Here is a 23,489-nt window from a genome sequence, read left to right as displayed (position 1 = left end):
CACATGCGCTTAATCCGCTGTGCTACCACCGACTCCCAATTGCAGTCTTTCTCTTGCCCTAATCTCATACACCCAACACTAAATCTGTATCATACTTCAATTCTATGTTGGTTATTAGTATTACAAACCCGCTTTACAGATGAAACTCAAAACAGAATGATTAAGACACTTGTTCCAGAATACCTCTTCTTAATATGACCTTTACATCTATTACTTCATTTAACTTTCAAAAGAACCTTGAACCATAAATTATTAAGAGCTCTACCTTTGCAAAGAAACTACAGATCAAGGAGATTATTATTTTGCCCAAGGACACTCACATAGTAAGTGGTCAGTATTAAACCTGTTTCCAGGTACATGTTCCTTATTCCATGTCATACTGTGGCTACTGAAATAGGGCATTGGTCACATCAAGGAGTCTAGAATGGTTCAGGGAAGTCCATTTCTATAAGCCATAGTCTAAAGTGGCTAACAATACTAAAAAAAAAAAAAAAAAAAAAAAAACCAAAACACACACACACACACGTGATTCTGTAGGTAAGGAATACTATGGGAAACTAGGGATTACAGGTCCTTGATAGGAATGTGAAATAGGTAGTGAGTTTACCTATACCTTGCACTTTGGAATAAAGATGAATCACTGTCAGCAGTTGCCCACCCTGTCCAACGCTTGACGTCTCGTCACCCAATCTGGTCCCCTATGCCTACACTGAACTTCTCTGTTCCAGACTCTTGGAAACAGAGTTGGCAGTCAGCTGAGGTAAAGAACAAACACCTCATCACAGACCCCTGCAAGCGTCAACCCGGCTTTGACCTAGCATGTTATGATTGGGCCCTCCTCAATCGCTATCGAACAGGCCATGGCCGGTGCGCCGCTATGTTCCATTGCTGGGGAGCCAGAGACGACCCGAACTGCCCCCTGCGGCTACAGACAGACTATGACCCACATAGTCAACGACTGCCACCTCTCCAGATTCAAAGGAGGTCTCGAAACTTTACATCAGGCTCAACCTGATGCTGTTGACTGGCTACGGAAGAAGGGTAAACGCTAGAAGAAGAAGAACTGTCAGCAGTTTGTGAGGTGTGTCCTTTTTCTGTTTGTGAGGCTGCCCTTTCAAGACTATAACTCAAGTCTCAAGAGGACATCTCTTCTTTTGTGTTCATAGTGACATTTGCTGGTCTGGGACTACAGCCCATGATTGCAGGTCAGAAGTTAATGGTTCCCTTATGGTCTCTGATTTTAGTCACTTTTTATTCCAGCCAAATGAGTTAAAAGACCTCTGATAACAGAGCTCTTGTCAAGTTATTGTTCTCAGAAATCTAGGCCATAGGGACAGAGTATATCTCTAGCCAAGGAAAAACATCACCTTAGGTACATGTGTGTGTATGTACATACACACACACACACACACACACACACACACACTAACTGAGCCAAGTGTATTTCAGATTAATTAGATTTGAGAGACTTTCCAAGATTCTGGCAAAATAGCTGTTGGAGGGATTTTAACACAGCTTTCAGATTCATGAGAGATATCAACCTCCTTATGTTATCATTTTGCTAAAATAATTAACAGAGCAGAAAGGGGTTTTCTTTAGGGGGTTTCTAAACATGGGTCTGATCAGTTCATCTGTCCTTACCATCTTTTGGTCTGTAGTGCCAAAGATATAAAAGCAACCTTATATTTATTTCACTGGAGGTCTATCTACATTTAAGAGGGGGAGGATCTATCTGAGGGAGAGAAACAATGACTAATTCAACTTAATCTTTCATTGACTTTATCTAATGAGAATGCTTGGAGAAGGTATGCTTGAAATGCTTAAAATAAGCCTTTTGTAAGATGTAATTTTATTTTAACCAGCATTCATTATGACCCATTTTACAGTGGTTTGCTAACAAAATTCATCAGACACAGTAAGTTCTGTATCTCATCAATGATGTGATAACGACCGAACAATACTTAGAAAAATATCTGGTGACGTGGCTAACACTAGCATGCACCTGTCCTGTTATGTCTGTTCCATTGGACCACTGATGGCAGAAGTGTGTACTTAGGCAGCAGGTTTTGTTAATCCTCCCAACAGTTCTAATAGTTAAAATGAAGGCATTTATCTTATAGGGAAAGGAAATGAGAGATGGTGAAGCTGATAAATCTCAGTAGAACCTGCTATAAAGTCCTCAAACTGGGAGTCAAACTAAAGCCTCAAGTTCTTTTTATCATTGTTCTATTCTATATAGTGCCTTTGTATATATCTGGTAGGTATGAATTATAAATTTGAACTCTTGCCTAAATTCAAGCATCCTTAGTTCAGTTTCATATCACTTTTGGTAAGTGTGTGGTAACAAGGAAGTGTTTCTATATGGCACATAATCCAGTGAAGGAGGTTTGTATTATTATTATTAATTTGGTCACATAGCCTTTTAGAGACTTAATCAATGCTGAATCCAAAATCACTCTAAAATTTATCCATAAGGGTAGGGAGATAGCATAATGGCTATGCAAAAAGGCTCACACCTGAGGCTCCAAGGTCTCAGGTTCAAACCCCTACACCACCATAAATCAGAGCTGATCAGTGTTCTGCTAAAAAATTAAATTATATTAAGTTAAATCAATCTATAAATCACTAACCCCTATTTTGGGAGGCTGGTCCTTACTATCTCTCCCCACACACAGAAACTTTTTTTATAGAGTTGGAATAAGATTCTTAGACTGGTTCACAAAAACCAATTAAAATATATATCTGCAGTGAGGAACCAGTAATTAGGCCAGATGGAAAAGGGTGCCCTTCAGTAAGATATAATTCATAAATTGAAGTTTGCAGCTCAAGGACATGAAGGCTTAATAAAAAGAAGGATGTTTTATTTGTTTTTTAAATATGAAGGAGGTATAATATTTTTATGAAGTTTTTCAACAATAGAGCATGAGCCTTTTCACTCCAATTTCTCTTTGAAACGTGGGTCTCCACTCTCCCTTGATGGTGTGGATTTTCTCTGGGCCTGTTGGTTTCCTTCCATAGCTCAAAGATGTGTGTATCAGGTTCACGGGTGTGTTTCTGTAGTCTCACAGTGAGTCTGGGTATGTGTGAATGCATTTGATGATGGAAGAGGTTGGAGTCCACCTTGTGTCTTGAGATGTCTGAATATGTTTCAGCAACTTATAACCCTGAGTTGGAGCCAGTGGTTGGGAAATAAATGAATGGATGAATGCAACTGATTATTGGCTATTAGACATGTTGGGAGGCCTTTAATTACATGTTTTTGTGACCAGAAGTAGGCCACAGGAACTTAATTAGCTCTTGCTTATGTCAACTGTCAAATTGGTTTCATTATACTTCATTTTGCTTAAAGTTGTAGTTTTCAAGAACCTATCAATCATGTTTGGTGTACACTGACTAACTGAACTACTTAGAGAGTAAATAACAGGGACACCAAACTTGAAGGGAAGGGAATGCTCTCTGGGTGAGCTAACACGAAAGCCACATATGAAGAAGAGTTAGAAGCAAATTTCAGGGAGAGAGGCCAGCAAGAACAACAAGCCTGGAGAGGAAAAGAATGTGGTGTGTTCAAACAACTGCACAGAATACCAGTGTAGCTGCAGCTCAGCAGTTAAGAGGGAAAGAGATGTGGAGAAGAAGTAGTCAGTGAGGGTGCGTGAGTGATGCCAAAACAGTTAAAATTTAATTCTCAGTCTGGGGGAAGACATAGTGTGCTTCTAAGAAAGGGTGTGACAAGGTCAGTGGAAGTTTCTAGAGATGGCTTCTGATGTTGGGAGGAGAAAGTGCTTGAGATGGAGTGGCCATGTACATCGTGGCAACAGGTGCCATTCTGTAATCAGCACTGTACAGATGCAAACCAGAATGGCCTTCTCATTTGGTGTTTTATATCTGAAGGACAGTGTGAAGACTGTGGTTTTAAAATGGGCACTCCCAGAGTACTGCAACTTTCTAGCTGGCTAAGGAAAGTAAGAAACATCTGTGATCACTGTAATTTCAACGAAACATACATATTTTAAGGATTTATTTCCTTTGTGAGAAAGAGTAGAGTAGTGATTGGCCATATGCAGTGCTGGGAATTGAGCCCAGTGCCTCTTACATGCAGAGAATGTACTATACCTGGTACAATGGCTCCCCAACCACAGAAAAAAAAGAGAATTAAAAAATAATGATATATCTCAGGGGTAAAATAGTTTTACAGAAAAGACTACATTTTCCTTGTATTTCCAACACTTTGCTTTCAAACCAGAAACAACCTCACTATGACTGGGTAGGCACCCTTGTATCAGTGACCAGAGTCCAAAATTTAGGGATCACTGAGCACAGCCCTGCTCCCACTTCACAGCAGAGAGAACCTGAGGTTAAGGAGGCATGAGGTTTTCTCGAGCTGATGAGGTAAAGTTAAGGGCAAAGAGCCAAGGCCTCAGACTCCTGACTCAGGTTCATTTTCATTCCATTACCTCATCATACTGAATACTTTAGCTAATCTTGTCTACTTTGCCAAGGTTTAAAGACTGTACCATCTATTCCTGTCCAGGGTGGATTTGCTGGCTATTTTCATTCCCCTGCAAATAATTCTGAAAGTTAAGTTACTTATTAAGAAACAAGCACTCAGCAAAAGAGCTCTCAGCCTGGAGCCCATCAAAATGAATTCGTGTTCTTCATATGAAGAGCAAAGCACATCTCACCTGATTTTCAGATAGGCTGCCACTCCAAACACCAACAACACCACGGCAATGACAGTCACAGTGATTGCAGCAATGCTGCCTGTGAAGGAAGAAAGCAGAGATGAGGAGGTGAAGGAAAGTTATTCATTTCAGGCCATTCTGCACAGACTCAGAGATAGAGTGGAACTCGGGGTCTTAATTCTTTTACCAAAATGATCTCATGTTAGGTGGAGTTTGGTCAATGACCAATATTTATTAAGGCCTTTTGGCTGACACAGAGTTGAGAGAACAGTCCATAGTAATATTTGACTGTCTAAGAATGACCTACCTATGTTATTGGTATTGCTGCGATTCACAAAGTTAGTAGGCTTAGCAATCTCCTTATGTCCTGTTTTCTTCTTTTGTAGACTCTGGCTTATCTTTCTACCCTTTGTGAAATATACGGAGACTTAAGATATTTAATGTAAAAGTCACTACCAAGTAATATGACTTATTTTAAAATAAATTAGAATGTCATCACTATTGTCTACTGCAACATGTCAACTTGATGGAGATGTACTCACTGTAATGATGCAACAACTCAAAATTATTTATCTGTGTGAGTGTTTTTCACAACTTTAAAATTCAGTTATATATACTGTGTGGCATTAGCTAACTCTTTTCCTCCAGTATGATGAATAATACTTGACACACACCATTATATTAATTTAAGGTATACAACATAATGATTCGATATACAAATGTATCACAAAGCATTTGATCATTACAAGTTTAGGTAACATCCACTGCTTCACATAATTATATTTTTGTCCGTGATGAAACTTGAGATCTACTCTGTCAGCAACTTTCAAATACATTCAATGTTATTGTTGCCTATAGCTACTGTGCTGCACATGATGACATCCGTGCTGTCAATTTCCTAACTGGAAATCTGTACTTTGTCGGCCTTTACCCGTTCTCCTCACTCCACCTTTGGCAAACAGCAATCTGTTCTATATTTCTAGGAGTTCAGGTTTATTTTGTTTATTATTTTTTTAGATTCTATATAAAAATGTGAATACATAGCAGTTGTCTTTCTTTGATTCATCTTACTTAGAATATTCTATATGAATGATGTTCTGCTATGGGTTGAAAACTTTCTAATTTTGAATTTATTCCAAACTACATTTTCAAAAACTTCCTCTCCTCTTCATTTTTTTTTAAATGAGAGATAGATAGAGAGACTGACTCCAGAGCACTGTCATCTCTGGCATATATGGGTACCAGAGTGACAGCAGGGCCTCTGGACCCTCAGGCATGTGAATTCGGTATCCAACTGCTATATTATCTCTCTGACCCCCCTTTTTATATATTTTTGATGCTTCATTTTACATCTCTATCTACATAATATGTATATACTATATAGCCTTAGGACTTTTGTTTTTTTGTTATTATTTTTTTGTCTTTAAATTATCGAACTTGCTTTATTAATGCTTTTTCCTGTGATATTTATTTTCTCTTTTAGGTATTTTTCCTGTTAGTTTTGTTTTAAGTTTAAGGACGTCCACTTAACCTTTTTTGCAAAGCTGGTTTAGTGGTGATAAACTCCCTTAGCTTATGCTTACCTGGGAAATTCTTAATCACTCCTTTAATTCTGAATATTAACTTTGCTAAGTAAAGATAGTGCTTCCCTCCTTTCAGCTTTTCTGAGTAAGTCTTGTCATGCTCTTCTGGTCTCTGAAATTTCTATTAAAAACATCTGCTGAAAGACTTTTTTAAATAAGGTTTCCCTTGCATGTGACAAGCTGCTTTTCTCTTGTTTTTAAGATCCTCTCTTTAACTTTTGCCATTTTAATAATAATGAGTCTTGACTTCCTCCTACTTAAATTCTTCAAACTTCCTGTCCCTCTATATTGATTTCCTTCTCCAGTTTAGGGAAGTTTTTCAGCCATTATTTCCCCAAATAATGCTTTCTGGCCTTTTCTTCCCCTTCTGGGATGCATATAACACTAATAAGATTCCTTTTGATATTGTCCCATAGATGTCTTAACTTTTCAATTTTTTTTAAAAAAATTTTAATCAGAGGTTTAATGGTTTACAGTCAATAGTAAATACAACTATTTGTACATGTGTAAAATTTCTCAGTTTTCTGCAAAACACTCTAACCTCCAGCCTATGTCCTCCTCTACCATTGTGCACCAATATCTGAAAGCAGAGTGGGTTCTATTTCTTTATCTTCTAGCTCCCATATTAGCTTGTCTGCTTTGTCTGTTACTACACCCCTCTGCTGTATTGTTCAGTTCTATCACTATCTTATTCAACTCTGTAATTTCTGCTTGAATATTCCTTCACTTTGTAGCTCATTCACAGTTTTTGGTGGACTAGGGGGAGGATTAAGTTGATACTAAAGTTGCCAGGTCTAGCAAGGTTGCATGAGGCTATCAGGATGGTCTTTGCCAGTGCTCTCAACTAGGGCATATTCTCCAAAACTTCCTATCTCTCAGGCAGAGACTGTTGGAATAGTAAATGGGTTCCATTCACTCACTCACTCACTTATTTATAGTTACATTTTATTTATTTAATCAAGAGACAAAGAGAAATTGTGAGGGAAGGGGTGATAGGGAGAGACACCTGCAGCCCTGCTTTACCACTTGTGAAGCTTCCTTCTTGTAGTTAGAGACTTGGAGCTTCCTGGGACCTTGCTCATTGTAACATGTACACTCAACTGGGTATGCCACCACCTGGCATTTCCATTCATTCATAATGCAGGTAGGTTTTACACTGGTTAGACTGTGCTGGGTCCCTGAGCAGTGAGTTGGTGCTTGGGCTCTTTAAGGGCAGATTCTCTTGGGTGTTCCCACCCTGCTATTGGTGAATGCTGGGAATCCAGGGGCTTTTCTCTGCTGTGCAGAACAGAATGGCTGGAGTATCTGATGCAGGCTTTCCTGTTCCCCACTTCCCATGGAAAAGTTCCACACCTTTAGAGTCCCTCCTGACATGAATCTGCACACCTGGGGTGGGCTATAGTTAGAGCAAGACTCATCTCACCCATTCCCTCCTGTCTCACTTCTGTCCTATCTTTTGTTATGGTGTCTCCCTTTGTACAGTTTTCAGGTCTCCTCTTTTGTAACTTATTCTTTATATACTTACAAAGATGCTGTGTCCCTGAGAGGAAGTGAGTTCACAAATCCTCCTATACTTCCATATTGAACCACTCTCTCAAAACATTTTTAATTTTAATTTACTTTCTTTATGCAAAGGAGGGCAGTGAACTTAGGGCCTACTGTGTACAATATTACTGAGTGGCCCCATCTAACAAATCTTTATTTTACTTTTTTTTTTTTGAGAGGGGGGAACGAGAGAAGCAGGCAGAAGGAGAGAAGAGAGATCAAAGTATCATTCCAAGGGGGCTGGGTGGTGGTGTACCCAGTTAAGCACATACAGTACTAAGTGCAAGAACCCACGCAAAGACCCAGGTTCAAGCCCCTGGCTCCCCACCCCACAAGTGTTGAAGCAGGTCTATATGTATCTTTCTTTCTTTCTCCCTCTCTCCTCTCTCAATTTCTCTCTGTTCTATCAAACAAAAAGAAAAAAAAGGCATCACTTCATCATCCATAAAATTCTCCTGGTGTGGTTCATGGTGTCCCATGCAATGCGGAGGATTGAATTCAGGGCCTTACGCATGGCAAGAAATGAGCTTTAACCTGACTTCCCTGAACAGAAAACCCCACCCATGTGTCCTGAAGACCTGTCTCCCCAGAGCCCTGCCCCACTAGGGAAAGAGAGAGACAGGCTGGAGTATAGATTGACCTACCAATGCCCATGTTCAGCAGGGAAGCAATTACAGAAGCCAGATATTCCACCTTCTGCACTCCATAATTATCCTGGGTCCATACTCCCAAAGGGATAAAGTATAGGAAAGCTTTCAAGGGAGGCAATGGGATATGGAGTCATGGTGGTGGGAACTGTGTGGAACTGTATCCCTCTTATCCTATGGTTTTGTCAATATTTCCATTTTATAAATAAAAATTTAAAAAAAATGGGCTTTACCTGCTCTCTTGGCCTCTGTTTAAAACTCTTTGTTGAGGAGTAAGAAGGGGGAAATATATGCATACTTTTCATTCTAGAATACTAAGTTTAATTTTGTAGAGAATATAGTCCAGTTTGGTAGAAAAAGAAGGTGAAGACTGGTAGGTACCACCATTTTTGTTTATAGAAATAACTAGGTGTAATTATAAAGTAACATGAATATTTTACTGTGTAAAGTGAAATCTGGTTCCAATAGCAACTAATAGGCAGTTAAAAATCCTTTGCGCATCTGGCCTTGTAAGAGTAACCATGCCACTTCCAATGATGACTACTTTGAAGCACAACACACTTTTTGTGTGTGCTTTGGCCTAATAATGTATAGACCTCAGTTTCATTTCACCTTAGAAATGCCAAGAATCAATTGGTCTTTTTTTCCCTAGAGTTTAAATGACTTTTTGGCACTAAAGTTGGTACTAGGATCCCATTTAGTCTTTCATGTCACTGAGAAATTTTTCACTACTTTGGCTAATGAATGTGACTCAGACACACTGGAAAGAGTATCAGAGATTGGAGTCAGATTATATAGGTTTAAGTGCGGTTCACATTACTAGCTGTCTGACCAAGTTTTGTTTACTTATCCCTGCTGACTTGTGTCCTGACTTGTGATAGAGGAAGAAAAGCTGTTTTATTTGCTCACATGACTGCAATGAGATGCACTAAGCATCAAGCTAAAATTCTGTCACACGTACCATCTGGGTCATAATTATGTCTCATGGGTGAGGACTCAAAAGTAACAACTCTTTCTCATAACTTTTTTTTTAGATTTATCTTTTCTATTGGTTGCTTTTTATGTCCTCCTTCCCTATGAATGACTTTTTAGTAATCTGTCCTTCCCAATAATCCATCTACCAAAGAAGTTAGAGCAGAGCTAAAAAGTCAGTCAGTTTAGCTACCCATTCTGCAATATGGTGACAGAAAGTTAAGTCAGACAATCCTACTTCTATTGGTAATAATTTCTCTCCCCCGGCCCCCGTCTCTCTCTCTCTCTCTCTCTGTCTCCAGGGTTATCACCAGGGATCAGTGCCTACACTACAATCCACTGCTCCTGGAGTCCATTTTTTCCCATTTTATTAGACAGACACAGAGAAATTGAGAGGGGAAGGGAAGACAGAGAGGGAGAAAGAAGGATATACACCTGCAGGCCTGCTTCACTACTTTTGAAGCGACACCCCCCCCCCCCCCCGCAGGTTGGGAGCTGGGCGCTCAAACCAAGATCCTTGCATAGGTCCTTGCACTTCATACTATGTGCGTTTAACCAGATGTGCCACTACATGGCCCCCTGGTCATAGTTTCTAGAAGAGACCAAGGAGGCTCACTGCTAATGCTGAAACTAAGACAGACCTTTCTATGTCAACACAGACTGACTTGTCACCCCCTTGTCAGAAACACACTCCTGCACCCACACATTCCATCTGCTTGCTCCTAAAATCCTTTAGAGCTAGCTTACTATAACTAGCATTATACATCTCCTCCTCTTGTTACTACTGTTATGATTATAGCACAGAATGCCTGAATGGGCAGTTTACATCAAGCAGAGAAAGCTCAAGATCAGGTACTCTTATAAAAAACCCTCTTGTAGGGGTCCAGGAGATAGCTCACCTGGGAGGTTGTCTGCCTTCCTATGTACTTGACCTAGGTTCCAGCTCCTGGCACCTTACAATGTAGTAGCATGGTACTGGGGGAATCTCTCTCTCTCTCTCTCTCTCTCTCTCTCTCTCTTTGTGTGTGTGTGTGTCTATCTGAAAAAGTCAGCGAGAAACATCAAAATCATGCAAGTGTGAGGCTTCAGACACTCACATAAGAGAAAAAGAAAACTTCCTGTCCTACTTTAAGAGGCTTTATTTGATTTTCTGGCCTCCAAACTGCTGAAATTACAATTCAATATCCATGAAGCCTCTTAACAGCTCTTTCAAGGGCTTTTGAAATGAAGATTATTATCACAAGGCAAAGTGATGAGGTGTTTCAAATATAAATACAAATATGTATTTATATATATGACTATTAGAACTTTAAAAAAAACTCAACCCTTTAATTTAATATGCCCCCTTTAAAAATGAAACAAGAGAAGAAATACAGCTGATTTTTTCAAAGACTCTTCTTTCTTGCCCATGGGATAGTTTAATATTGGAAATGGTAGGTTTGACCTTTATTGAGGTTTCTTCCTTATCTCTAGGCAGCTGGCACCCCTCCAAGTGTGGTTCCTCAACTCAAGTGCTGTTCTCTTTTCTTTTTTAACAGCAGGTGTGGGGGGTGACTTACCCCCCTCTGTGTGACGGGTGGCTAACCAGCTTTCATTATAACCCACCTTCACCCAGTTCATTAAAGACTCCCCTGTAACAGCTGAAATTAGCATCTTTTTTTAGCTGGTGGGTCCTCCAATGCAGCTGAGCAAATCAGCACTTCTGAGGACTTGGCCCAGTAGGAGGTCAAGATACGTGAAGTAAATTAGACTGAACTTCAATATTCAGACTGCTTTGTTAAAGCATATCTCGTGGCTCTGGCCCAAGGGTGTCAACCATGGGAGCAAGGGTCTTTGGTTAAGAGAGGCCTTTATCAGGACTCAGGTTTGGAGATTTACATCCTGAGCTCCTCTCACCTCCTATGCAGCTGTCCCTTCACAAGCAGTCAGGGCCCTCACTAACTCTGGGAAGTTCCATGCTTCAGGGCATCACAGTTTGGACATCTGAGGGGCTCCTGAGCCAACCTTAGCACAACTTTAAAAAGTAACTGCAAAGACTTGATTTCCTCCTTGCAAAAACAAATACCACTTCCCCCCTTGAGTTCTGTATAAACTAAAATGGAATTCCCCTCCTATTCTTTCTATTTTGAAAGCGAAGCTAGGAGGGGGAACAGCATAAGTGTCTCTGGCACCTCAAAAACCCTAGCTTGTAAGGAAGGTATAGGCATTCAGTGGTCAGTGAATTGGGAATGGTAGCTGGTATTTTAGTTCTTTCTCATTGGGGTTTTCAAGTTGCAGAGCAGACTGGGTGTGACTCATGCTGGAGTCAGAGAATTGGAGGAAACTTATCTGTATATTTTATTAGCCAAGATGCAAGAATATCCCACTGTGCTAGCACATTCTGCTGTGCCAACATGTTCTCCCTGACTAGAGAGCTGTTAGGAGATCATGAGCCAGTCTCCTCAGATTCTGGGGCTCTCTGAAGATTACGGTTTCTCAGGATTTCATCTCACCATTTCATCACAACCCAGAACAAAAACAAATAGGCGAAAGAGTAACTGTAGCTACATTTACAGGTGATGATTTGGGGAGGAGGCTGTCCCAAACACTTTACAGTATCATCCATTTCACCACAGTCTCTGTGGTGGGCAGGACTATTCCCATTTCATAGATGAGTTAGCGAAAGTTTAGAGAGATGAAGAACTTGATTCAGCTTTTTACAGTCTGATAAATGACTAAGCTGACATTCAAACTCAGGAATATTTGACTAAGTTGTGTAGTTAATTAATGTGGTGCCAGGAAATAAACTCAGAGCTTTTATATACAGAATACTGCTGTGTGACCTTCAAAGCCCAGAGTGGCAACTTTTGGTGGGAGTGAGCAAGAGTGACAGGAGAAAGAGAGGGGCAGAAAGGGAAAAACAAAACAAAACACCACAGCACTCCTCCATCATCCACAGAGTTCACTTAGTTCTGTCCATGGTGCTCTCAGGTGTGGCTAAAGTTTAAACCCAGGGTCCCTGGAATTGAAAGGCAGGTGCTTTTGCAGAGTGAGCTATCTCTTTGTCTCAGATTGTGTTTTAAGCTATATACTAGCTATTTCCCCTGGTCTTAATCTTAGTTTGACTAAATCCTACTCTTTATGACCTAACTAAATATCATCCCTTCTGAGATGCTTTCTCTGACTATCCTCATGCAGTGACAACACTATCTGTGTTCTCAGAATGTGTGTCTACCTCTGTCAAACACTGTGGTGTTCATGAACTTTGTAAGGGAAATTCCCATCATGCTTGTGCCATGTCTCTTCTCCATTCGTCCTGAACTCTTAGCAACAGATATGGGCTCTAGCTTGTGCTGGATACTTAGTTTCTTTCTTTAAAGCTGATGGAATAAGTGTAATACTGGGGGGGGGGTGATAAAAGAGGAACAGAAGTTTTTGAACTCAATCAGTGTGCTCAGAAAGTTCTTGAACACCTGTCTGTCTTGAAATCTACAGTCCCAGGTCTCACCCCATCACTCTGATGACTCAGTGGCTACAGTCCTACCACTGTAGTATAGGCTTGTGTGTGTCCCTGTGGAACCCCAGGAAGAGTTATTTCACATGAATAATATGAACAGAATCAGGCCATATCCATGAAGTAGCAAACTCCCAGCAGGCCTTGCCCCTGCTTAGACCTAGACAGACTCTGCCAGAAAGGACCCTGCCCTGGAGGCAGCTGCTTACCACACTTTGATTTTGTTCTGTGCCCTGTGCAGCCCTGGAATAAACTGACATAGTTTTAAGAGGTTTCTCTTCCTACCCCTGCCACTCATGCCACAACTCCACCCTGCCTACTTATCACTCTCCCCTTCTTCCTGAATGCAGAACTCTGGCACACCAGGAAGCAGCTCTGTTGCTAATCAAACTACCCACCTCTCACTAGACCTGATGGTGGTCTCCTTTCTTCCTAGGCTCAGCAAAATTTGCTAACTCCAGGTGGGCCTCTGGAGATGCTTCTCGTGGGAGGGCTCCCTGGATTTATCTAACTAGATATTTGACCTCTGTGGCAGGATACCTACCAATCATGTTACAAATAAGGATATTAAAATGTGATGAGGTGAATCTGAATCACCTCTGCTAAAATCTTTACTGGGATCTTTAAAAACTTACTTATTGGGGGTCGGGCGGTGGTTAAGCGCATGTGGCACAAAGCGCAGGGATCTACGTAAGGATCCCGGTTCGAGCCCCCGGCTCCCCACCTGCAGGGGAGTCGCTTCACAGGCTGTGAAGCAGGTCTGCAGGTATCTATCTTTCTCTCCCCCTCTCTCCATTTCTCTCTGTCCTATCCAACAACGAACAACATCAACAATAATAATAACAACAACGAGGCTACAACAACAAGGGCAACAAAAGGGGGAAAAATGGCCTCCAAGAGTGATGGATTCATGGTGCAGGCACCGAGCCCAGCAATAGCCCTGGAGGAAAAAAAAAAAACTTACTTATTGTAGGGAGAGAGCTGGGGGTGAAGGAGGAAAGCTTCTTGGGTTAAAACATGGTCTTCAAGAGCATGCAGGGAATATCCCCAACACTTCATCTGCACTACTACAGTCTTTAGGTCCATGATTGTTCAACAATTTGTTTGGCTTTGTATGTTAACTCTCTTTTCAGCCACCAGGTTCCGGATGCTGACCAGACTTCCCTGGACAGACGACCCCATCAATGTGTACTGGAGCGCCACTTCCTCAGAGCCCCACCCTACTAGGGAAAGAGACAGACTGGGAGTATGGATCGACCAGTCAACACCCATGTTCAGCGGGGAAGCAATTCAATTACAGAAGCCAGATCTTCCACTCTCTGCAACCCACAATGACCCTGGATCCATACTCCCAGAGAGACAGAGAATGGGAAGGCTATCAGGGGAGGGGGTGGGATACAGAGATCGGGTTATGGGAATTGTGCGGAATTGTACAATTCCATGTACAAAATCATTATTCTATGATTTTGTTAATGTCTCCTTTCTTAAATAATAAAAAAAAAACATGGTGTCTTTGTAGTTTATCTATTAAACCTTGAACTATGTTTACCTTGGAAGTCCAACAGGCAGATTTCAGGAGTATTTTATGCAGAAAGACTTTCTTTTTATTTTTTTAATTTAATTTTTTATTTATAGAAAAACTTTCGTGTCTGAGACTCCAAAGTCCCAGGTTCAGTCCTCACACCACCATAAGCCAGAGTTGAGAAGTATTCTGGTGTCTCTTTCTCTCTCCCTCTCCTCCTCTCTTTCCCTCTCTCTCATTGAAATTATATATTTTTTAAGGTCTGTGGAAGCACTCTGAGACCAAGGTCTAGATATGCATGTGTACTTCTGAGCTGTTCTGAAAAAAGAGTATTCTTTAACACATCTCCTCACTGTTTTTCATTCTTCTTGCTCTTTTCTTTCCTTGTCTGGCACAGACATTAGATCAGAAAGAGAGAGGAGGAGCAGGTGCCACTTCAGAGTATGTGGTGGCCCCTTCAGCCAAGGTCACCACAAGGAAAGGAACATCTTATCTAGCTCAAAGACAGCTTCTCTGAAGGTGTGTGTGTGTGTGTGTGTGTGTGTGTGAGAGAGAGAGAGAGAGAGCGAGAGAAAAAGAGAGAGAGAGAACACGCTGAGGGGAGGCTGAGGAGGTTAGGGGCTTGCCAGGCAGGCTTCCATGTGAGATAGAATCTCTGTTCATTGTGTTAGGGAAAGGTTCTTCTGTATTTATAACATCATAGTTCCTTCCCCCAAAGAACAACAAGCATAATAATGGCAATAAACAGCAATAGCAACAGAAATAATATCAACAGACACTTTCCTGTTTCACTCTGGGCTAAGGACTAAGTTCCACTTATTTTAATTCCCATCTTCCTTACAAGAACTCTCTAAGAAAGGTACTCTGGAAACATCTATCTAACAGAAGAGGACACACAGACTAAGGACCATGAAGCATGTAGTTGTTCAGTAGAAGAACTGGGTGTGTTAAGAGTCCCTGGTGTTCTCCACTAACTCTCTGACATCCCAACTCCAGTGTCAGCGATCTTCACCCCCATTATGGGCTGTGGGGAAGGTCAAAGTTGATGAACTGCTTTGTAAATTACTGCACATGACCCCTCTTTTCTAGATGGCTGCCCCTTTACTTTATATGACGCAGTTCAATAAACCAATTCTAGTTCCTAACTAATGGTGAACAATGCAGCTGTGGGTAGCTATGTACAAGATACAAACTAAGAAGTACACTGCTGTACTAGGCTAGGGATACTGAATAAACATCTTTGTCTAGGACCAATGTAAGCAATTCATAAAAATAACAGATTTCTTCTGCAAGTGTGAAGTTTTTTTTAATTGGACTTCATTATAACTTGTGATGCAAAATAGAAGTCCTATTTAAGGCATAGCTGGCGTGCAAATATGCTACAGAAATGTTTTTAATTAACGCAATCTATGTTTTTTAGTCCTCCCTCACCACCTTTCTTCCAACTAACAACAATTATCATTATGCCCACCAGGACTTTTACTTCTGTATGATTCTACTGCTCCCAGCAGATTCCATTTATTATTACTTTTCTTTCTTTAGAGAGGGAGAGAAGAAGCAGAGAAGGAGAGAGGAGTTGGGGGGTGGGGGAGTTTTCCCTGATACAGGTGTTTCCATGTGGTGCTGAGGATTCAAACCCAGAAACCCAAGTTCTCACATATGGTAAAGTGTGCACTCTATTGGGTGAACTATGTCCTCTGTCCTGAGTCTCTAAATCACTAAAGTATTACCTAGTCATTTTCTTCACACAGGATGGCAGAGATAAACTTTATCAAAATTAGCCAAACATTACCACAGCTGGATTCCTTTACTTCATATTTATATTCTTATCTAAAAATTAGGTTAAGGGTATACTTGGTCAGTCATCAAGCTTATAACATTAGGGCAGGATCTCTAATACCTAAAATTTTCCACTTCCTGTAATCAAGAGACCTGGTCCTGGGACTGCCTTGACTTTGATCTGAAAACATTTTACTTACTTAGGCAGCACAGTTAAACATGCCCATTGGAAATATTAATCTCTACAAAGATAATACAAGATTTGCACTTGCCAGAGTCAAATGCTTGTTTCTCCATTCTCTTGTGAGGACACAACAGTGTCACCTTAAGACTGCAGGAAGTATAGGTTTGCGATTAACACAAACCGGGGAACATGTGTTGGCAATCATTGGCAACTATGGCTTTAAAGTTTCATTTCACTGACAATTACCACTTTTCCCAGCACACATGAGACTTCTTTCCCACCTGGAATTTATCACAACTACCTGTTTAGGTCACCTGGTCCTAGTTTTCCTTTGGCACCTGTGAATGTGAATTATAGGAGGTTCCTATGAACAACAAATAGTGCTCCTCAGTCCATTGCTTTAGGTGAAGCTAATGAAGGTATAGCAGTGCCAGGTCACACTGACAGGGGGGCATCTCTCTCCATTCAGTTTATGAAAGGCATTCATCACCCCAGATGTGAGTCTGTTCTGATGCAACATGGATGACCTCCGATGTTGAAGGTTGCTAACAGAACCTCCTTAAAGACTGTTCTGTGCTTGGTCTTGGCTTTCCAACAGTTTTAGGGGAAAACTGTAGGATTTTTCTAAGAATAATAATGAGGAAATTACTCCTGCTGATAAAAGTCAAAGCAGCCATCATTTTCTGAGCTACCCTGTGTGTAGCCCAGTACTGGGTTAGCAGAGCTGGGCAGATGTTTCCATAGTGGAATTTAGGACATGTAGGCTCTAAGGAGTCAACACAAACTTGCTATGCTGGTTACTACACTAAAATGGGACTCAGCCTTTGAGGTTGGACTTCCCAAACATGTGTTTTTCTGTTTTTCATGATTGGAAGTTTTTATGTAGAGACTCACTTTGTAAACTCATTAGTTCAAGAGTCTTGTAGATCACTTTACCTTTCTTTGCATCTGGTATCATTTCTGCCCCTAGCCCTACCTAGGAATTCATTTTATTACTATTTATATGATATCATAATGTTTATATTTGGTACATGCTAAACTCTGAGGAAACACTAGCTTCTCAGGAGTTAAGGCATTTTTTCAAATTAAATATTTTATTTATAAAAGCTTTGTTTCTCTCATCCTAAGGCCTCTTGTGTGGCTCTCTCCAGGACCTTGCCCTCATTATAAAGCAGCAATAGTTGGGACTTCCCCACTCTCTGAAGGGAGGCTGGGTCAACCTACTACACCACTTGAGGAAGACTGGTCCTGAAATGAGTGCAGTCTAGAATGCTCCTAGCTGTAACCATGGACTTCAAGCTCAGACTTGACAGAGACTCAGAGGTCACACATACTCCTGTGCTAAAAGGAATATATATGGACCTTAGCTCAGATAGATGGGGTAAACAGTCAGTGGTATTTATATATTTTCCTCATGTTTGGGAGCTACTCTCTGTCCTAATCTAGCTTTCTAGCCCTATTCCAAACTCTGACAACATCTTCCCAGACAATATTGTTTGTCCTCATGCATGTTAGCTCTCAGGTTCAGGTAAAAATTACTAAAGTCATGGGCCTCTTGGAACATACCTAACTACCTAGCTTCTTCCCACATGAATACCCCTAATTTCATCTGCTCTATTCTGACATTTAGGTTCCTCATTAATAAACAATCTGTTCTGCTTTATATTTTATCACCTTTTAGCCATTAAGTTGCAGTTGCTACTGTGATGTCATCCTGACTTTCCTTGGCAGATGATAATGACCAATGTGTCCTGAAGTCTCATCTCCCCAGACCCCTACCCCACTAGGGAAAGATATAAACAGGATGGGGATATGTATCGACCTGCCAACACCCATGTCCAGAGGAGAAGCAATTACAGAAGCCAGACCTTCTGCAACCTAGGAAGAATTTTGGTCCATACTCACAGAGGGATAAAAACAAATACCTGGTTTGAGCCCCAGGCTCCCCACCTGCAGGGGAGTCGCTTCACAGGCGGTGAAGCAGGTCTGCAGGTGTCTGTCTTTCTCTTCCCCCTTTCTGTCTTCCCCTCCTCTTCTCCATTTCTCTCTGTCCTATCCATCAAACAACATTAATAACAATAACCACAACAAGGCTACAACAACAAGGGTAACAAAAGGAGGAAAAATGGCCTCCAGGAGCAGTGGATTCATGGTACAGGCACTGAAATCCAGCAATAACCCTGAAGGCAAAAAAAATAAATAAATAAATAGGGAAGCTTGAGAATGACCCATGTGGACTTGAATAAAATGTGTATCCCAGTTTCTTGGGGTGAATGACTCTGGAAATGTCCAATAGTTCTAGTTTCTCTATCTCTTCATTCTCAAGGATAGACCATATGTTAGGCCACAGAGACAGTGTCAAAAAATTCAAGAGCACTGAAATAATCCCAAGCATTTTCTCAGACCACAGTGGAATTAAATTAACACTTAACAGCAAGCAAAAAATTAGTAAAAGTTCTAAAATATGAAAACTCAACAGTGTATTACTTAACTACTACTGGGTCAAAGAGGAAATAAAGGAATAAATCAAAATGTTTTGAGAGTTCAATGAAAATGAAGACAAGAGCTATCAAAATATTTGGGACACAGCTAAGGCAGTACTGAGAGGGAAGTTCATAGCCAAACAAACACACATTAGGAAAGGAGAAAAAGCTCAAATAAACAATGTGATTACACATCTTAAAGATTTAGAAGAAGAACAACAATAACAAAAAATATATATGGAAGCTTCCAATGGAGGGGATGGAACATGGAACTCTGGTGGTGGGGACTGCATGGAATTGAACCCCTACTATCTTACAATCTTGTTAATAATTACTAAATCACTAATAATTTTTTTTTAAAAAAGCTTCTCACTTAGGCTCTAGACATCCCTCAGCCTCCAATGTCAGAGCCAGAGAGGAGTCTGAATCTATAGGAGACTGGAGACATTCCAGGTATTACAAATGAATGCATATCTGAAATTGAGATTCTCACTTCAGCCAGATCATGACCAAACGAATATGGGAGGCAGGTGGTGGCGTATCTGATTAAGTGCACATATTACCAAGGGAATAAAGTAACCAAAACTTATTGAGCACTAAGCATGGTAGAGATCATTTATGTACTTAGTTCATTTAATCCTAATAATCCTATAAGACAAGAACAGTACTATCAATGTTTTTATTTTATAGATGAAGGCAATGTGACACCTTGTGAAGAATAAATGTAAGGAGTCAGGCAGTAGTGCAGCGGGTTAAGTGTACATGGCACAAAGCACAAGGATGTGTGTAGGGACCCTGGTTCGAGCCCCCGGCTCCCCACCTGTAGGGGAGTCGCTTCACAGGTGGTCAAGCAGGTCTGCAGGTGTCTATCTTTCTCTCCCCCTCTGTCTTCCCCTCCTCTCTCTATTTCTCTCTGTCCTATTTAACAGTGATGACATCAGTAACAATAACAATAATGGCAACAAAAGGCAAAATAAATAAATGAATAAATAAACATTAAAAAAATTTAAAAAAGAATAAATGTAGGCTCTATTAATGCTCTGGACCAGGCAGTCTGATGTTTAGGTTTGTGCTATTAGAGTAATTCTTATATTTTTGTTACAATTTTTTTATTATCTTTATTTATTTATTGGATAAAGACAGCCAGAAATCAAGAGGAATGGGGAGATGGAGAGAGAGACAGAGAGACACCTGTAGCCCTGCTTCACCACTCATGAAGCCTGCAGGTGGGGCATGGGGGCTTGAACCTGGGTCCTTGCACACTATAATGTGCACTTATCCATGTGCACCACCACCTAGCCCTGACTTACTTTTCTAGAGGATGATTTTGAAATGATCACATATTTTCTCCCAAGCAGAATATAACAAAGTGTTCTTTATGACTTATATTTATGAACTGCACCTTCAGTTTTGAGCTATTCCTAAAGGTCCTGAATCTTATGATGAAAGCAAGACACAATTAAATAAAATGCTGTATCTTACTGGCCAATATTTTCCCTATTAGGGTCTAAGAGACAATTAATGCTGAGGACAATATCAGTTTCATGTCCATTATGTGTTTTCCTAGTCGAACACACCAGATTCAATACCTCTGGGGTAGGATTTTTAGACTCTGTTTTGATAAAAATGCTGTTGATCTGGTGCTGATCCATTCTCACTTTCCTGTCATTATCCATATAACTAAAAACACAAGGTCTCTGATCCAGAAGATTAAGGTAAGGATTAATCTGGATTTTGAGAAAAACATTTTCCACTCAGTCTTCCCATGAGTCAACAAGTCATACATGCATTTATCCAATAAGCAATGTTTATAAGCTAAGGCCATTTTTTCAGTGAAGCATTTTCAAAAATCACTTTAGTCATCTATGACTGGTGAAAATATCTGAGATAAGAAATGTGTTTCACAGAGACAGAAAATCCAAATGGAGAGGGTCAGGCGGTGGCGCAGTGGATTAAGCGCACGTGGCGCAAAGCGCAGGGACCGGCGTAAGGATCCCGGTTCGAGCCCCCGGCTCCCCACCTGCAGGGGAGTCGCTTCACAGGCGGTGAAGCAGGTCTGCAGGTGTCTATCTTTCTCTCCCCCTCTCTCTCTGTCTTCCCCTCCTCTCTCCATTTCTCTCTGTCCTATCCAACAACAAAGCAACGTCAACAATGGCAATGATAACCAGGCTGCAACAACTAGGGCAACAAAAAGGGGGGAAAATGGCCTCCAGGAGCGGTGGATTCATGGTGCAGGCACCGAGCCCAGCAATAACCCTGGAGGAAAAAAAAAAAGAAAATCCAAATGGGGGCTGGGTGGTGGTGCACTTGGTTGAGTGCACATTACAATGTGCAAGGGTCCGGGTTCAAGCCCCCAGTTTCCACCTGCAGAGAGAAAGCTACACAAGTCATGAAGCAGGGCTGCAGGTGTCTCTTTGTCTCTTTCCCTCTCTCTCTCTTTTCTCCTCAATTTCTGGCTGTATCTATCCAATAAACAAATAAAGATAGTAAAAATAATTTTTTTAAAAAAGAAATTCTCCAAACATGATGTAGATGAATCAATGATTAAAATACACATAAATTTACATAATTAGTAACTAGCTGTTTTTCTTTTCTTTTCTTTTTTACTGTGACATATACTTTACAAAGGCTATTTTGGATGTATTTTAAAACCAGGTTGAAATGGAGGTAGTGAATGTAAGCCAAAGGAGAAATAAAAATAATACAGACAAGGCTATAGAATAATGTTTACCTAAAACAAAATTTGATGGTTAGAGTTTCTCTAGAGTTAGGAACCTCTGAGGTTTAGTGAAAGTTAAAAAAAAATGGACATAAAAGACCAAAAAAAATGAATTTATAACAACCCATTTATAACCTTTTATAATTTATAACCTTGCAAGTTAACCGTAACCTGAAGTCCATGGGAACCAAAAGTGAGACTGAGAATGGCAGAAACAAGGTATGGTGGCAAATGGGGGGAGGGGGGTGTAAACTGTAGTGGAAGCACTCTCCATCACCTTTGCTGCTGCTGGTGGTCTATTTGAGGGGTATGTTTGCATGCGCATGTGTTACAGATGGAATGTTTGTCTCTCCTTCAAATTTATTTGCTGAAATCCTAACCTCAAATGTGGAGTTGGGGGCTGTAGGTGGAGTCCTGATGAATGGGACTAATGTTCTATGCTAAATCTTAGACCTTCAGAGACCTTCCCTGCCCCTTCTGAGGATGTGAACACAACCGGAAGACAGCTGTGGATCCTCAGTAGACAGCAGATTCACTTGTGCCTTGGTAAAAGCCTTTCCAGTCTCCAGAACTATGAGAAGTGCATGCTGTTGAGTGGACAGCATTTCTATTTCAGGATCCCAAACTGACTGAGGAGGTGAAGATGTCTAAGTTTTCTTTACTGTCAAATTAAAAATTAGGATTTATGGGACTAAGAAACCATGAATTTATAGTCATAAGTTTGGTGATTAGTTGCTGATATCATTTATTCACACATGAAACATTTACTGGGTATCTACAGTGAGCCAGACACTTATATAAGTGTTGGGAGTATATTTATGAGCACAAACAAACCAGCCTCCACCCTCATATTCCTGGAAAAGCATTATAAGAATGAATACATCAGTTAACTACCACACTGTGAAGAAAAGATACAACTGAGTCATGGTACTTTATAACTGGGACACCAGACCTAGACAGGGACTTTTTTGTCACTTCTCCAGTAGGTGGCGTTTGAGTGGAGACCTGAGAAGTGAATTGGAACTGAGAAAGGCATATGTTGTGAGAAGGTTGCAGGTAGACACCTCTGAATGAAGAAAGACCACGTGTCAAGTCAAAGATTAGCAGAACAGCCAGAGCAGGGATCAAAGGCTGGGGGTCATGTGAGGTAGGTATGGCAGGCAGAGAGCCAGACCTGCAGGGCTCTCTGGGCTTGGGATTCCATTCTGAGAGCAGTGAGACTTCTAGAGGGGTTGGGATGTTAACATCAGTGAGGGTATGTGGAGCTTGATCAGATATGTATCTGACTGCCACTCTGGTTGCTGTGTGAAGGATAGGTAAGATGGGGAGACCGGTCAGGGCAGGACATGAAGGAGCCAGTTAGTAGATTATCACAGTGAGATGAGAACTCTGATGTGAGGGTGAAGTGAATGAATCAGGGAATGACTCAGAGGTCAAAATCAGTAGCACTCGGTGATGGAGAGGATACAGGAAGGGAAGAAGAGTGGGCTGAGAAGACAGTGGTACTGAGAGAGGCTACACTAACAAGTGCAGTGATCTGGTAATATGTACAACTGAACCTAAGATACAATACTTGTGAGGACTATTGTTTCCTGATTTATTTTGAGTCCAAGAAAAACAGGTGAGTAAATGCTTCACATTCTTTTGCATGGTCTTCTCACCTATATTTTTAAAATAGCTTCTTTATTTTTCCCTTGTACACATACTTATTGGGTTGTTGAAAATAATCATGATATATTTTCCTATATGAAAATGTGTCATGAATTTTCTGACAACCCAACAGTATGCTACCGGAATATGATAGTCATTAACTTTTTACATTACACAATACTTGTTACTCCTAAGTTTTTTTTCTATGCATACTTAAAAAACTGTTCCTT

General features: G+C 40.7%; 1 protein-coding gene across 2 annotated transcripts in view; it reads right to left on the bottom strand.

Annotated features, from left to right (window-relative positions):
• PARM1 (prostate androgen-regulated mucin-like protein 1) overlaps positions 1–23,489 on the bottom strand; it is a 134,018-nt gene that overhangs the window by 21,085 nt on the left and 89,444 nt on the right. For both annotated transcript variants that reach the window (XM_060187860.1, XM_060187861.1), the window contains exon 3: positions 4,683–4,761. In XM_060187860.1, the coding sequence (XP_060043843.1) occupies positions 4,683–4,761 (79 nt within the window). The remainder of the gene's footprint in view (positions 1–4,682; positions 4,762–23,489) is intronic.

This window comes from Erinaceus europaeus, chromosome 3 (assembly GCF_950295315.1).
Source record: "Erinaceus europaeus chromosome 3, mEriEur2.1, whole genome shotgun sequence".
Lineage (NCBI taxonomy): Eukaryota > Metazoa > Chordata > Mammalia > Eulipotyphla > Erinaceidae > Erinaceus > Erinaceus europaeus.
The sequence above is the reverse complement of the archived record's forward strand: the minus strand, read 5'-3'. Positions and strand labels throughout refer to the sequence as shown.